Below are 15,937 nucleotides of genomic sequence, written 5' to 3' on the forward strand. Positions count from 1 at the left end.
TCACCGAGTGACAGGCACTATTACAATCCAACAATTAAGAATAACCGACAAAGGCAACGACGCGTGCAACGGAGCGCAAACGCCATCTCAAGCAAATCTAAAGCTGCTATACAGCTTACTCATCACCTTCACATGGCACATGATAGTACAAACAGAGCAGTAACGCTTCATGCAATGTTTACTTCCAACCTCAGTGAAATAGTGAAAAGAAACGCAATCCGTGCATGTTGGCGTTTAAGTAGCGGAACGGTATTTCAGTCTATCACACTGATGTAAACAACTTAAACGTCATGAAAACCAAAAGACCGGTTCAACGAACATCACTGGGTTGGAAGTACATCGCATGGCGTGGTCCAAAGCTTCTCATGAGATGCCTTTTGGTCTTAATTGGATGTAATCCAAAAATATTTTTTCATGATTGCATCTGGAACATCCTGCTCAATTACAACAAAAGTTTGAAGGTACAATTTGCTGTTCGAACAACAATGGTTCAACGCTAATTGGAACAATGTTGTGGCATGTACGAGTAACATCTTCCTCTGGTAGCAAATCTTCAAAACCCAAATGGCTCCATAGGCCTTACGTAGTATCTATTCTATCAGCAGGAGGCTTAAATTCACAGCAGCTCAGGACACTCACTTCCCACCTTATCATCCAACTTTTTGGCCTGGAAGGCAAGCAGGACGTAGTCGTTGTTGTCATTCAGCTCATCTGCAATCACCTTCCCCCAGGATAGATGCAGAGTTAGCGCCTCTGGCTTACGGTGCCAGTCGATTAGCATTGATAGACTTGTTCATCAAAACAAGACTTTTTTCTTTCTTTATCCTCATTCATATTCTTAAGGGTATAGTGGGTGATAATCTTGCTTTGATATAGAAGTAAAAATTCTTAGAATAAGACACGGTAATGACAGAAAGAATGAGAAAGGAAAGATGAGGAGAGCTACGTCCAGCCAGACAAGTCTTACCGTAATGGTGGACTTCCCCGCAGACTTTCCCTGTTTCAGCACCAGCGCTTTGGTCATCTTGCGCTGTGAAACAATCTGAAGGAAACACACCAAGTTCACGTCGCATCTTTTGCACATTTGGTAATTAATCAGCCAGAGAGAAGGCTGAACTTCCTGTCCAAAAATCCCAAGGCCGAACATCTACATTAATCAAAGTCACCATACTCTCTAACAGTAGTCTCGCATGCCGCTAACCGGCCTTCAATATGCAATGATGTGCTAAGTGATTGTCAAGCATATTTTAAACAATGTGATTGGACAAGACATCCAACAACTATTTGTTAAGAAAAACCATGTACTTGAACCTCATATTTTCGTTTGCAAGCATTCAGACATCACATTCAGTTTGTAGACATTCAGTTTGCTAGCATTCGACTGCCGGAGCTCCGAAGCAGGTGATGTGCCTAATGGAGTCTTTGCACTAAGTTGCATGGAACACCTCAATCTCCTCTGCAACATCCCAATGTACATTTGACGTATTAGGCCTAGAGGATTATGCTTTATATTAGTATTTAGACTTCTGTAAAACAGTGAGCCATTTTGTTTAATCTTGGACGAGGATTTGGGGTTGCACTATAGCAGGTGGAATTTTAATGCCCATTCCGATTTGCCCTGATTTCATTTCTTTGTATGCAGTCAAGGCTTGGGAAAGAGCTAGAACACTGAATGGATCAGGACGCAACAGGGAAAATGAAACAACAGAGAAAGAGAGAGAGGGGATACCAACAGTCTTGATGAAGTACAAAATACAGGGGGATTTGGACAAACAATGGGTGTGATGAGGAATGAGGGGTAGGGATGGACAAGACATGGGGTGGACAAGATGGATACAGAAGGAAACTCTCACGAGGAAAAAATGGAAATTTGGAAGGAAGTGGGCTTGGGGTCGGGCTGGGGGTTAACAAGGGTAGAATAGCTTATGGTTCTAATGGGGGATGATTTGAGATGGTGGTGAACAGCTGGCTTGAGAACTTTAAGGGAAGAATGAGATCAAAGAGAATGTGGAAGTTGGTTCCACAGGTGGAAGGATGAGAAGGTGTTTGGGGGGTGGGAGGAAGGAACATGTGAGTGGAGGTGAGCAGTGATTCTGAATTTTGCGAGTTTTACTAGAAGGGGTTCGTGGTGGACCATGTGCACGCTGCAGAAACCTGTAAGAGGGGTGGGACAAAGCACGAAAAGAGGAGAGGGTGCGGTGCAAGACCAGAAAAGAGGCGGTAGTAGACAGAGAGACCACTGACCGATCTGTGATGGCGAAGTGATAGGCCCATAGACATAGCTTCATCACGGGAGATTCCAGTGATCTTGAAGGTCTTGGTTTCCATGTCGTCAAGCTGAGCAAGATGTAAGGCAAGGACACCAGCCCAGATGGGAGAGCAGTAATCCATCAAGCTGCGGATGAAGGCCTTGTAGGTGGATAGGAGTTCAGCTGTGACATTGTAGGATTTTCCACAATGGAGGATGCCGAGTAGGCAACTAGCTTAGGAGACCAACTTTGAAATGTGTTTTGCCCAAGAAAGGTCATGGCTGATAGTGACATCCAGGAGTCTGAGTGACTGAATCTCCTCAAGATGGCATGAATAGTCAACCACAAAGTGTGGGTTGGCATCTGATATAAACCAGACCAGGCAGGGAAGGCAAATTATACTTTCCCTTAAGATCATGAGCTGGTGTTTCTAATCTTCTGTTGTTTTTTTAATCAAAATCTGATAATAAAAAAAATAAATATGGTACTTCTCATGAGATGAGCGTTGTTTCCAGTGGCTTTGATTCAAAATCCTTCAGAATGCTGCATTCAGCAGGATTTAAACACACAACCTGAGATTCACTTGGTTAGCAAATAATGTAAATATTATATTTTTATTTTCAATAAATTTCACATTCCTATGCGACCTTCCATTGAACCTCAGGCAGTGACTGCAGGTTCATGAAGGACTTCTACAAAAAATGTACCCAGTATGAATGTTGCTATATCCAGTCAATGGCGAATCTGCAAATGGGGAATCCACGAATGTCACAGATGGAAACCCTTACGTCATTTCCTCATTCTGTTTTAAACTCAATATCTCTATATTTTCATTCCAAACAGCATCATTCATCATTCCAATCGCAAATTAATAGCCGGCGAAGCCGGTGTTGTGAATGAACGCGTACGTATTATGTTGAAAAGCCAGATTTTTCTGGATCCCTTGAGAATTTCGACGCTTTGACGCACCAAATCGCTCCATGGAGGCCGCCATCTTGCGGATGCGGAAGTATGCATAAACAATTGCGAAAAGGTTCAATAGGAGTTTGTTTCACCCGTGTTTTTTTGATTCACAATCTTATGCACCTCTAATGTGTAATTAAAATACTTTGAGACATGATGGAGTGACTTTGTTGAGTGAATTTGTCAAAATTTATTCACAATCTTATGCACCTGTAATTTGTAATTAAAATACTTTGAGGCTTTGGCTTCGCCGGCTCATTGCGGCTTTGCAGTAGGGTCATATTACTATACTGTTAATATATGAAAATATAATGTTAAATCACGGTTGTATTGAGATATTATCAAACCAGTGAACTGTTGGCATTTCTTGACTTCCGAATTCAGGAACAAGGTACGTGTCTGTTTCTTTATTGAAATAATCTGAATCTCAAGAGATCACATTTCAAAATCATAATTGTATTGAGGAATTTCTGAAATATCCTACCTACCTTACATCACCTGCTGGGACCCCAAAACGTTCCAGAGAAGGTTATTATATTTCCTTTTAGCAAAATATGCAACTGTAATCTATAATAATAAAAGGCAGTGTCTGTCCGTCCGTCCGTCCGTCTCCTCCATAACTCCAAAACCATGAAACCTAGCGGCCCCAAACTTTGCATGCATATACCTGGACCTCAACAGATTGCAATGATGAAAACTGGGTGTTTGAGTGTGTTATAACACCCTTTTTGAAGATGATTAACGAGGTGCTCATAATAAAAAACCCGAAAAAGCCTTACCAATATGGCGGCCCACGATCTTGGCCATCCCACTGCCACGTGCTGGATTCTTAAGCCGCCATTTTGTTTTGGGCTGTTTAAACATGCCTTGCCTTGGAAACACGATCAATTATCATTGCATAATTGAAGCATATCATCAAAATCTGGATTCGGATATGAGGATTGGATGCTGTAGACTAAATAAATGTCCAAATCTGGAGTGAAATCTGACAAAATCTCCCATATCTAACGATTTTTATAACTAAGTGTATATATTCATTTATTTAAGTGAGGCTGTCATTCTCCTTCTGGGGATAGTTTTTTTTATTTCACTCAATAATAAATTATAACTTAATTCATACTTCCATGGGATAGGGTGTCACTCCACTATACCTGCGATCTGTTTTTAAAATTCCTCGGCCATTTAAACCAGAAACAATCAGCTTGCTATCGCTTGCCAAGCCAACCATTTTATCTTTATCACCAATTTTGTTGGAGTGCTTGCTGGAGTTAGTCAGGTTCACTATGTCAATAAATTATATTTCGTTCAAAATCATGGTAGATTAGCAAACCTATACATTTTTGGAAAGGTTATAGCATAAGGAAACTAAAAATCAATGTTTACATTTGGAGAGATACCTGTACGGCGGCCATTTTGGATTTTCAAAATGGCCACTGTAAAATACATATTTTGTTCTATTTCTGCCTCTAATTACCCTAAAAACTTTAAAAAATATACTAAACCTATATTTTCAGGGACAAGGAATCCAATGAAAGTATCAAATTAGTGCTATGGGGAATGGTAAGACACGAATCAAAGGTTTTGAATTGCAAAATACTGTCTTTATATTCGCGATAAGTTGCATAATCAAATACATGTTATCATTTTGTACAGGCAGTTAATAACATCAAAATGTGTCACAATAATTCATATCACCAAACATACACAGGCAGTCAGCAAAATCATATATACACATGCAGTCAGTATAACTTCACATCGACACAGGCAGTCAATGACAAAATATACACAGGCAGTCAATGGCATCAAACATACACGATTACAGAATATGCCATTTAGAGTTCCTCATCACTGTCCTGTGTGTCCTATCCGACAATATAGTCCGCATCGTTTTCACAGTCCGTTCCACACAAGCAAAGGTCGGTCAATTTGATTGGCAAATCGAATTGGTCGAATGGTCGATCGAATCGAATTCGATGAATCGAATCGATCGAATTGGTCGAATTGGTCGAATGGTCGAATGGTCGATCGAAGCGATTGGTCGAATGGTCGAATGGTCGAATTGGTCGAATGGAATTGGTCGATTGGTCGAATTGGTCGAATTGGTCGAATCGAATTGGTCGGAATTGGCAAATGTAAACATTGATTTTCAGATTTTCCATGCAATAACGTTTCCAAAAATGTATAGGTTTGCTAATCTACCATGATTTTGAACGAAAAAACATAGTGAACCTGACTAAGTGCTTAAACCGCATGGCGAGGGCTCTACCAAAGAAGTCAGAAATACCTTTTAATTAGTCACAAGGCCGGGGAAGTTTGGGTATGCCATAACACCCTTTTTGAATATGATTAACCACCACTTGGTGAACGCTATTCAGGCTGCTTTTGCTACCCATCACCATGGCATTACAGTAGACAGAGCTCCCTTTTTGTTTTTACGTACCCATTTTTTTTATTGACTAACATTTTTGTACGATATACTTTTATTGTATTAATAGATAGTTATGTTAATATACCTACAAAAATATACTTGTGAAAAAAAACATCAAATCAAACGTCCGCCATGTCGAACTGTATCATTGCAAATGTAAAGTCAACATTTTGTCTGTTCTCAGTTGTTTATACATTTTGCTGATTTGCTGCTTGATTTTTCACATTTATAGAAGACTATTCAAAGCGAAATCTTTGTGGTTGCCATTTTTGTGTTTGGTGTACATCATCTGTGCTGTCCACCCGGAGACGTCCGTAGACACCCGGATAACAAATTAACGCTTTTTAGCAGTCAGAACTGCTGCTAAGCTCAATTCGGTAGCTTAAATTATTTAATCTAACTCAGGTTAAGAGTCTCCAGCCATCATAATCTTTGCTAACTCCCTATCCCCCTCACCTTTTCTACCCCCCTGTCCACTCTTCGCTCTTCCCTCCTAATAAAGTGACACGCACTCCTTCCACACACACCTTGCTCCCACCCTTCTCCCCGCTCCCCTCCATTTTGGAGTTTATAGCGTAGTGACGTGTGGTGAGGTGCCACTCTCCTCCTCCCCTCTACCCTCACCCCGCTCCCCCCCCCCCCCCCCACTTCCTCGCTCCACCCTCCTTCCCTTCTCTCTCTCCTCCCTGCTCCTCCCCCTCCTCTCTCCCCCTCCCCCTTCCCTTCCTCCCAACCCCCCCCCCCCCTTCTCTTCTCTCCTCCACCCTCCCTCTCTCTCTCTCCTCCCCCTCCCCTTCCCTTCCCCCTCCATCCTCTCCCCCCCCTCTCCCTCCATCCTCTCCTCCCCCCATTCTTCATATTCCCGTCAGGAAGCGACTCATTGTTACCCGGCAACGCCGGGTACTTTTGCTAGTGGTTACTAAATGCTGTCCCCCTGTCATGTGACCAGATCTCAGCTCTGATTGGTGGATGTTTGTAAGGGGCAAACATACATACATACATACATACAAACATACAAACATACATACATACACCGGACGGACGGACAAATGCTGTTCCAGATGGCATCGCCCTACGGGCGACACCGTCAAAATCAACAACATAATGTTCCCTGAAAAGGAACTTCAATGCAGGAGGAACATTCCTTCTTGGTCTTACCGACTGCTCTCACTCGATGGCGCTTTTGCTGTTACAATTCAAACTACTTCGTCAGCGAATTTCTTTGCTGCTTGGCAAAAGGAAGGCAAATTATTTTAATTTCAACATGGTGCAGACAAGCATGTTTATTTGTGTGAAGCTCATGACCCACCACCCAGCGAGTCAAAAAGCATAACATTGAAGTGCGCGGTGCTACGCGCGCGACTTGCTATCAAGGAGGAAGCGGACAACGCGGTAAGTTTAATGTTCTTTATTAAAAGAGGTCACTGTAGCACTGGCGCGCTCCGGGCTGCGTGCCCGGTGTATATCCTGAGGCCACACCTACCCCTCGGCGTGGCCGCCGCCCACTTGGTGCGCGGAATGATGTCACCACGCCAGTAAGCTTCCGTGTCCGCCACACGCGCCCCCCCAGAATTCCCGCGCACCTGGAGGGCCAGTTTGCGGGGCAAACGGATGACCCGGCCGAAGCGCCCTCTGACGACCGGCGGCGTCCGGGGTGCAGGGATGCCAGGTGGGATGCCCCCGGCTGTACCCGGGATGGGTGCCGGACCGGGGGGCGGCATGCCTGCGGTGCTGGGCGGTGCCGGGGGTCCGCCCACAGGGGGGGGGGCCGCCCCGACGCGGGGACCGAGCCACCGGCGGTGGGTGGTCCACGTCGAGGTGGGCCTCCTTGAGGTGGTCTATGGAGACCCGGTCAGGAGTGCCGCCGATGTCCAGGGTGAAATGTTTCACCCCGGTCTCCAGCACGCGGAAAGGCCCGTCGTACGGCGGCCGCAGTGGTGTCCGGTGGGCGTCATGCCGGACGAAGACGTACTCCGCGGTGCGAAGCTCCGGGGCGACGTGTGTAGGAGGGTGCCCGTGGTGCGCCGTCGGCACCGGGGCGAACCTCCGGGCGGTCTCGTGCAGCGCAGAACGCTCCTGCGCCGCGGACCATGGTGCCATGGGGTCGGGGAGGAACTCACCCGGCACCCGCAGCGGTTGTCCAAAAACCAACTCCGCCGCGGAGGCGCACAGGTCGTCCTTGGGCGCCATCCGGAGGCCCAGCAGGACCCAGGGGAGCCTGTCGACCCAGCCGCCGTCGCGGAGGGTGGTCCGGAGCGCGGCCTTCAAGGAGCGGTGGAAGCGCTCGCACAGGCCGTTGGCCTGGGGGTGGTAGGCCGTGGTTCGGTGCAGCTGGACCCCGAGCCCCCGCGCGACTGCCCCCCAGAGCTCCGAGGTGAACTGGGGGCCGCGGTCGGACGAGATGTCCGAGGGGGCGCCGAACCGGGCGACCCAGGTGGCGATGAACGCCTGTGCGACGTCCGCCGCCATCGTCGTCGCCAAAGTCACGGCCTCCGGCCACCGGGTAGTGCGGTCCACCATGGTGAGGACATGGGTGAAACCCCGCGAGGGGGGCAGAGGTCCCACCAGGTCCACGTGAACGTGGTCGAACCGACGTTCCGGCACCGTAAACGGGGCCAAGGGGGCCTGGGCGTGTCGGTGCACCTTTGCGCGCTGGCACGCGAGGCACGTCCTGGTCCAGCCGCGGACGGCCTTCCGGAGGCCATGCCAGACAAACTTGTCGGCAACCAACCTTTGGGAGGCCTTCGTGCCCGGGTGGGACAGGCCATGGATGGCGTCAAAAATCTGGCGCTGCTAGCCTGCGGGCACGATGGGGCGAGGCCGCCCGAGGGAGACGTCGCAAACGAGGGCCGTGCCCGTGCCGTCGAAGGGCACCTCGGTGACGCGGAGGCCCGTGACGGCGGTCCGCAGGGCCTGGACCCCGGGGTCGGCGGCCTGGTCCGCCGCCATCCGGGCATAGTCGATGCCAAGGTGGACTGCGTGGGCGACGGCCCGGGAAAGGCAATCGGCCACCGGGTTGTCCTTTCCCGCGACGTGCCGGATGTCCGTCGTGTACTCGGACACGGCCGCGAGGTGACGCTGTTGCCGGGCCGACCATGGCTCGGCGACCTTGCCCATCGCTAAAACCAGCGGCTTGTGGTCGACGAAGGCCGTGAACGCACGGCCCTCGAGCAGATGGCGGAAGTGCCTGACCGCCAGGTGAAGCCCAAGCAACTCACGGTCGAAGGTGCTGTAACGGCGTTCGGGCGGGCGAAGCTGCTGGCTGAAGAACGCCAGCGGTTGCCAGGCGCCACGCACCCATTGCTCGTACACCGCGCCCACCGCGTAGTCCGAGGCGTCGGAGGTGAGGGCGATCGGTGCATCGAGCGCCGGGTGCGCGAGCATGGTGGCGTTGGCCAAGGCGAGCTTCGCGCCCGAGAACGCCGCGTCCATCTGCTCGGTCCAGGTAACGTCACCTTTGCCCGGCTTCCCTCGAAGGGCCTCGTGTAAGGGGCGCAGGAGCTGGGCGATGCGGGGCAGGAACCGATGGTAAAAGTTTACCATGCCTAGGAACTCCTGGAGCCCCTTGATCATGCGGGGGCGCGGAAACCCCTTCAACGCCTCCACCTTGGCCGGTAGGGGGACGGCCCCGTGCCTGGTGACGTGGTGCCCCAAAAAGTCGATGCTGGTGACGCCGAACCGGCACTTGGCGGGGTTCACGATGAGGCCATGCTGGCCCAGACGTTCGAAGAGCGTGCGGAGGTGATGAAGGTGCTCTTCGCGGGACGCGCTGGCGACGAGGATGTCGTCCAGGTAGACGTACAAAAAATCCAAGCCGCGCAAGACGCTGTCCATTAGGCGCTGGAACGCCTGAGCCACATTTTTCAAACCGAAGGGCATCCGAAGAAATTCGAAAAGCCCGAACGGCGTGATCACAGCCGTCTTTGGGATGTCCTCCGGCCTGACAGGAACCTGATGGTAGCCGCGCACGAGGTCCACCTTTGAAAAGAAGGACATCCCCACCAACCGGGCAGAGAAGTCCTGCATGTGGGGGACGGCGTAGCGGTCGGTGGTGGTGGCGTCGTTGAGGCGCCGGTAGTCCCCGCACGGTCGCCATCCCCCGCCGGGCTTGGGTACGATGTGGAGCGGGGACGCCCACGCGCTCTCGGAGCGCCGCACGATGCCGAGCCGCTCCAGCGTGGCGAATCCCGCTTTTGCTACCGCGAGCTTCGTCGGCTCGAGGCGGCGTGCCCGGGCGTAGACCGGTGGCGCGGATGTGGTGTTCCACCCCGTGCTTGATGGTCCCCGCTGAGAAGGTGGGCCTCGTGAAGGCCGGGAAACCCACGAGGAGGCGGGCGAATTCGTCCGCTGCCGGAAGCGTACAGATGAACCTGGCCGGAACGGAACCGCTCAGCAAGCCGCTCGATGAGCCGCTCAACGAGCCGGGCAGCGCGCACACGAGCGAGCTGAACGTCTCAGCCTGGACAAGCCTTCTGCGCTTTACATCGACCAGTAATCCATTAGCACATAAGAAGTCCGCGCCGAGCAGTGCCATGGGCACGTCGGCCGTAACGAACGACCAACGGAAAACCTGCCCTCCGAACCGCAGGGAGAGACAGCGTTTTCCGTACGTGCGTATAGACGTACCATTGGCCGCAAGCAGCGCGGGACCTCGGCCCGCGGTGTGCTTGTCAGCCGTACCGGCAGGAACGACACTCACCTGCGCTCCCGTATCGCACAGGTAACGGCGCCCGGACAAGGTGTCCGTTATGTACAGAAGGCTGTTGGAATTGCCGACGCTCACCGTTGCCACCGAGCACCGGCTCGCCCGTTTCCCGACCTGCCGAATGAGCACGGCGGGCGACACTGCCGAACCTCGTGGCTGAACTTGGCGTGGAAGAAACACCAGGTGGGCAGCTGCGGTGTCGGAGGCCGCGGTTTTCTTCGCGGCGGCGGCGGTGGTGGTGGGCGGGGCGTGGCGGCGAACACGAGGTGCGGTGCATCAGGGAAAGCCTCGGGAGCCTTGGGAGCCTCGGGAGCGGCAACCGCGCCAAGACTCGCCTACGTGTCCAAAGCCGCGTAGTATTTGTCGGCCTCGGCAGCAAGCGCACGGGGTTCCGTTAACGCGGGACCGGCCAAAGCGAGGCGGACTCGTGCTGGCAGCTGGCGTCTAAATAACGCCCGGAGTAGAGCGTTCAGGGTTTCGTCGCCCATGAGCGCCAGCATATGATCCATACGGACCGACGGTCGCGTGTCCCCGATCTCGGGGAGGTCCTACAGGCGATCGGCCCGTGCGTCCACCGTAAGGCCGAACGTGGCGAGGAGGAGACGCTTGACCGCCTCGTACTTGCCGTCGGCAGGTGGATCCCTTAGGACCGATACGACGCGGGTGGCCGTGCCGGGCCCGAGGGCGGCGACCACGTGGCAGTACATGGTCTCGTCCACCGTGATGCCTCGAAGTCGGAACTGGGCTTCTGCCTGCAGGAACCAAACTTCGGCTTGTGACTCCCAGAATTCGGGGAGCTTGATGGAGACCGCGTTGGTTGCCATTGTTGCGACGGTTTCGGGTGGTCAGCGACGGCTGACTCGAATGTCGGGGTCACCAATGAAGTGTGTGGTGCTACGCGCGCGACTTGCTATCAAGGAGGAAGCGGACAACGCGGTAAGTTTAATGTTCTTTATTAAAAGAGGTCACTGTAGCACTGGCGCGCTCCGGGCTGCGCACCCGGTGTAAAGCCTGAGGCCACGCCTACCACCCTTCGGCGTGGCCGCCGCCCACTTGGTGCGCGGAATGATGTCACCATGCCAGTGAGCTTCCCTGTCCGCCACAACATCCTGTTTGCAGCCTGAGGCCTAAGCAGTTGTAGCCTGGGTTTTAACTATGTTGTGCACTGAGCTCATAGTCAAGGAAATGTTTCCTTAAATAAAGACTTGGCATGTCGTTTTCGGTTCAATATCATATGTAATCGGATTGGCTGGCAGCTCAGGTCCGCCATTTGTTGCGCATTTACTCTGAGAGTTTGACGATTTGAACAAAAGCCTGATCCGGAGCACAACTCTTCTTACATTGCTGCACATCAGAAGCATAACGATCAGCTTCGAAAGTACAAAGCCATCTCATACTAGTTTGTAGATGTAATGACCCCTGGTTTAGAAGAGTTCCAACTATCAACAAGAAATGCGGAATGTCCACCGATGCTTCATATGGCAGCATCAACCACATATATGAAAGCTTTGGAAAGCTTTCAGAGTGATTGGTTAGGTTTGCAAAGCTTTGAAGATGCTTAAAAGCAAACACGAGGCAAAACATTTACGAGTGAATAAACTTCTATTATTTTTTTTCAAACATCAGTTGAATCGAAATTCAAAACAGACTGTTTGATGGACCATTATGGTCGCAGTTGAAATGGCCTTCTCTTGTGCGCTACATTAGCTAGGCTATGGAGAGCTGAAATTCAATGCGGAATTGGAAAGTTTCCTGGTAATTTTTACTCATTTGCATAAAAATGATCCAATGTACATCACTCGAATTTCAAACTAGTATATTCACAATGATGGAAAGAGAACTAAAAGAAATAGCAACATTTCTGCATTTGCGAGATGGACGAAAAATGCAAAGAAAATTGCCAAGGAATGGCTTCTTATACGTTGTGGCTTAGTAAAGTGGTATCGCTAGGCTAGGACGATGGCATCTTAAAGGTTATGGTCCGAGGACATCACTGCACTAGTGCCATTTAGTACTTGGTACTTGGCATCGTATAGGTTGTAGCTTAGTACAATGGTGTCCTAGGACTGCCATTTTATGGGTTGTGGCTTGGTACAATGGTGTCCTAGGACTGCCATTTTATGGGTTGTGGCTTGGTACAGTGGTGTCCTAGGACTGCCATTTTATGGGTTGTGGCTTGGTACAGTGGTGTCCTAGGACTGCCATTTTATGGGTTGTGGCTTGGCACAGTGGTGTCCTAGGACTGCCATTTTATGGGTTGTGGCTTGGTACAATGGTGTCCTCGGACTGCCATTTTATAGGTTGTGGCTTGGTACAATGGTGTCCTAGGACTGCCATTTTATGGGTTGTGGCTTGGTACAGTGGTGTCCTAGGACTGCCATTTTATAGGTTGTGGCTTGGTACAGTGGTGTTCTAGGACTGCCATTTTATGGGTTGTGGCTTGGTACAATGGTGTCCTCGGACTGCAATTTTATAGGTTGTGGCTTGGTACAATGGTGTCCTCGGACTGCCATTTTATGGGTTGTGGCTTGGTACAATGGTGTCCTAGGACTGCCATTTTATGGGTTGTGGCTTGGTACAGTGGTGTCCTAGGACTGCCATTTTATGGGTTGTGGCTTGGCACAGTGGTGTCCTAGGACTGCCATTTTATGGGTTGTGGCTTGCTACAGTGGTGTCCTAGGACTGCCATTTTATAGGTTGTGGCTTGGTACAATGGTGTCCTAGGACTGCCATTTTATGGGTTGTGGCTTGGTACAGTGGTGTCCTAGGACTGCCATTTTATGGGTTGTGGCTTGGTACAGTGGTGTCCTAGGACTGCCATTTTAAGGGTTGTGGCTTGGTACAGTGGTGTCCTAGGACTGCCATTTTATGGGTTGTGGCTTGGCACAGTGGTGTCCTAGGACTGCCATTTTATAGGTTGTGGCTTGGTACAGTGGTGTCCTAGGACTGCCATTTTATGGGTTGTGGCTTGGTACAGTGGTGTCCTAGGACTGCCATTTTAAGGGTTGTGGCTTGGTACAGTGGTGTCCTAGGACTGCCATTTTATGGGTTGTGGCTTGGCACAGTGGTGTCCTAGGACTGCCATTTTATGGGTTGTGGCTTGGCACAGTGGTGTCCTAGGACTGCCATTTTATAGGTTGTGGCTTGGCACAGTGGTGTCCTAGGACTGCCATTTTATGGGTTGTGGCTTGGTACAGTGGTGTCCTAGGACTGCCATTTTAAGGGTTGTGGCTTGGTACAGTGGTGTCCTAGGACTGCCATTTTATGGGTTGTGGCTTGGTACAGTGTAGTCCTAGGACTGCCATTTTATGGGTTGTGGCTTGCTACAGTGGTGTCCTAGGACTGCCATTTTATAGGTTGTGGCTTGGTACAATGGTGTCCTAGGACTGCCATTTTATAGGTTGTGGCTTGGTACAATGGTGTCCTAGGACTGCCATTTTATAGGTTGTGGCTTGGTCCAATGGTGTCCTAGGACTGCCATTTTATGGGTTGTGGCTTGGTACAGTGGTGTCCTAGGACTGCCATTTTATGGGTTGTGGCTTGGTACAATGGTGTCCTAGGACTGCCATTTTATGGGTTGTGGCTTGGTACAGTGGTGTCCTAGGACTGCCATTTTATGGGTTGTGGCTTGCTTCAGTGGTGTCCTAGGACTGCCATTTTATAGGTTGTGGCTTGGTCCAATGGTGTCCTAGGACTGCCATTTTATGGGTTGTGGCTTGGTCCAATGGTGTCCTAGGACTGCCATTTTATGGGTTGTGGCTTGCTTCAGTGGTGTCCTAGGACTGCCATTTTATAGGTTGTGGCTTGGTACAGTGGTGTCCTAGGACTGCCATTTTATGGGTTGTGGCTTGCTTCAGTGGTGTCCTAGGACTGCCATTTTATGGGTTGTGGCTTGGTACAATGGTGTCCTAGGACTGCCATTTTATGGGTTGTGGCTTGGTACAGTGGTGTCCTAGGACTGCCATTTTATGGGTTGTGGCTTGCTTCAGTGGTGTCCTAGGACTGCCATTTTATAGGTTGTGGCTTGGTCCAATGGTGTCCTAGGACTGCCATTTTATGGGTTGTGGCTTGGTACAGTGGTGTCCTAGGACTGCCATTTTATGGGTTGTGGCTTGGTACAATGGTGTCCTAGGACTGCCATTTTATGGGTTGTGGCTTGGTACAATGGTGTCCTAGGACTGCCATTTTATGGGTTGTGGCTTGGTACAATGGTGTCCTAGGACTGCCATTTTATGGGTTGTGGCTTGGTACAGTGGTGTCCTAGGACTGCCATTTTATGGGTTGTGGCTTGGCACAGTGGTGTCCTAGGACTGCCATTTTATGGGTTGTGGCTTGGTACAATGGTGTCCTAGGACTGCCATTTTATGGGTTGTGGCTTGCTTCAGTGGTGTCCTAGGACTGCCATTTTATGGGTTGTGGCTTGCTACAGTGGTGTCCTAGGAATGATATCTTATTGGTTGTGGTTTCAAATCCAGCTTCAGGCTGCACTATTTACTGATCGAGGATTTCGATTCTAAGCTTCGGGAAGCCAAACTAATAGTCAGGTTCACTATGTTAATAAATATAATTTCGTTCAAAATTTTGGTAGATTAGCAAAACTATACGTTTTTGGAATATTCAGAGCATGAGGAATCCAAAAATTAATGTTTACATTTGCGTAGACACCTTTGCGAAAATGACCCTCAGGACAGTGATGAAGATAGTCAGGTTCACTATGTTAACAAATATAATTTCTTTCAAAGTTTTGGGAGATTAGCAAACCTGTACATTTTTGGAATCTTCAGAGCATGGAGAATCTGAAAATCAATGTTGGCATTTGCACAGACACCTGCCTGGCCGCCATTTTGGATTTTGAAAATGGCCGCCATAAAATACATATTTTGCGCGATCTAGGCTTCTAGTCAACCTAGAGACTTAATTAAATATGCTAATCCTATGTTTTCTGGGTCAAGGAATCCAATAAAGGCCTCAAAATAGTGCTCAGGATTATAGAAAAGCAACAAACAAAGGTAATTGAAAACCATTGTCTTTATATTTGTGATATTACATAATACATGATATTGCAAGTCCTTTGAAGTTATAGGTTGTTATAGGAAGTTATAGGTAGTATCAGATTGAACTATAAGTCCTATACACAGGATCTACGAGGTCTACACCGTTCAGGAATATGCTTTTACAGATCTTCATCACTGTCCTGAGTGTCATTTTCGCAAAGGTGTCTACGCAAATGTAAACATTAATTTTTGGATTCCTCATGCTCTGAATATTCCAAAAACGTATAGTTTTGCTAATCTACCAAAATTTTGAACGAAAAAATATAGTGAACCTGACTATAATCTCAAGAGAATGATGACTGAGTGGAGGCCAAACTAATTAGGCGAATTATCATTAGCACGTACCTTTTGGATTATTGGCAAAAAAAAAGAACCCAGCTGGCTCATTAATGGCTCTCAGAGAAGGTGTAGTCTGACTGCTTCACCTTGTCTGGTTTACATGAGGTACCAGCTCACACTTTCCGATTGACTCTTCATGCCCTCATTCAGCTTGGGTTGAGCACTCAAATGGCATCTGCGGAAAAGCATCGCTGCCCAA

The 15,937-nt window shown here is 49.4% G+C and overlaps 1 protein-coding gene across 1 annotated transcript in view; it reads right to left on the reverse strand.

Annotated features, from left to right (window-relative positions):
- The window catches only part of LOC137429266 (copine-4-like), a 197,883-nt gene that overhangs the window by 131,475 nt on the left and 50,471 nt on the right, over window positions 1-15,937 (reverse strand). Inside the window, exons 4-5 of the mRNA XM_068119238.2 lie at window positions 968-1,042; window positions 647-721 (exon numbers count right to left, since the gene is read on the reverse strand). Of these exons, the coding sequence (XP_067975339.1) occupies window positions 647-721; window positions 968-1,042 (150 nt within the window). The remainder of the gene's footprint in view (window positions 1-646; window positions 722-967; window positions 1,043-15,937) is intronic.

This window comes from Myxine glutinosa, chromosome 6, assembly GCF_964187855.1.
Source record: "Myxine glutinosa chromosome 6, kmMyxGlut1.1, whole genome shotgun sequence".
Lineage (NCBI taxonomy): Eukaryota > Metazoa > Chordata > Myxini > Myxiniformes > Myxinidae > Myxine > Myxine glutinosa.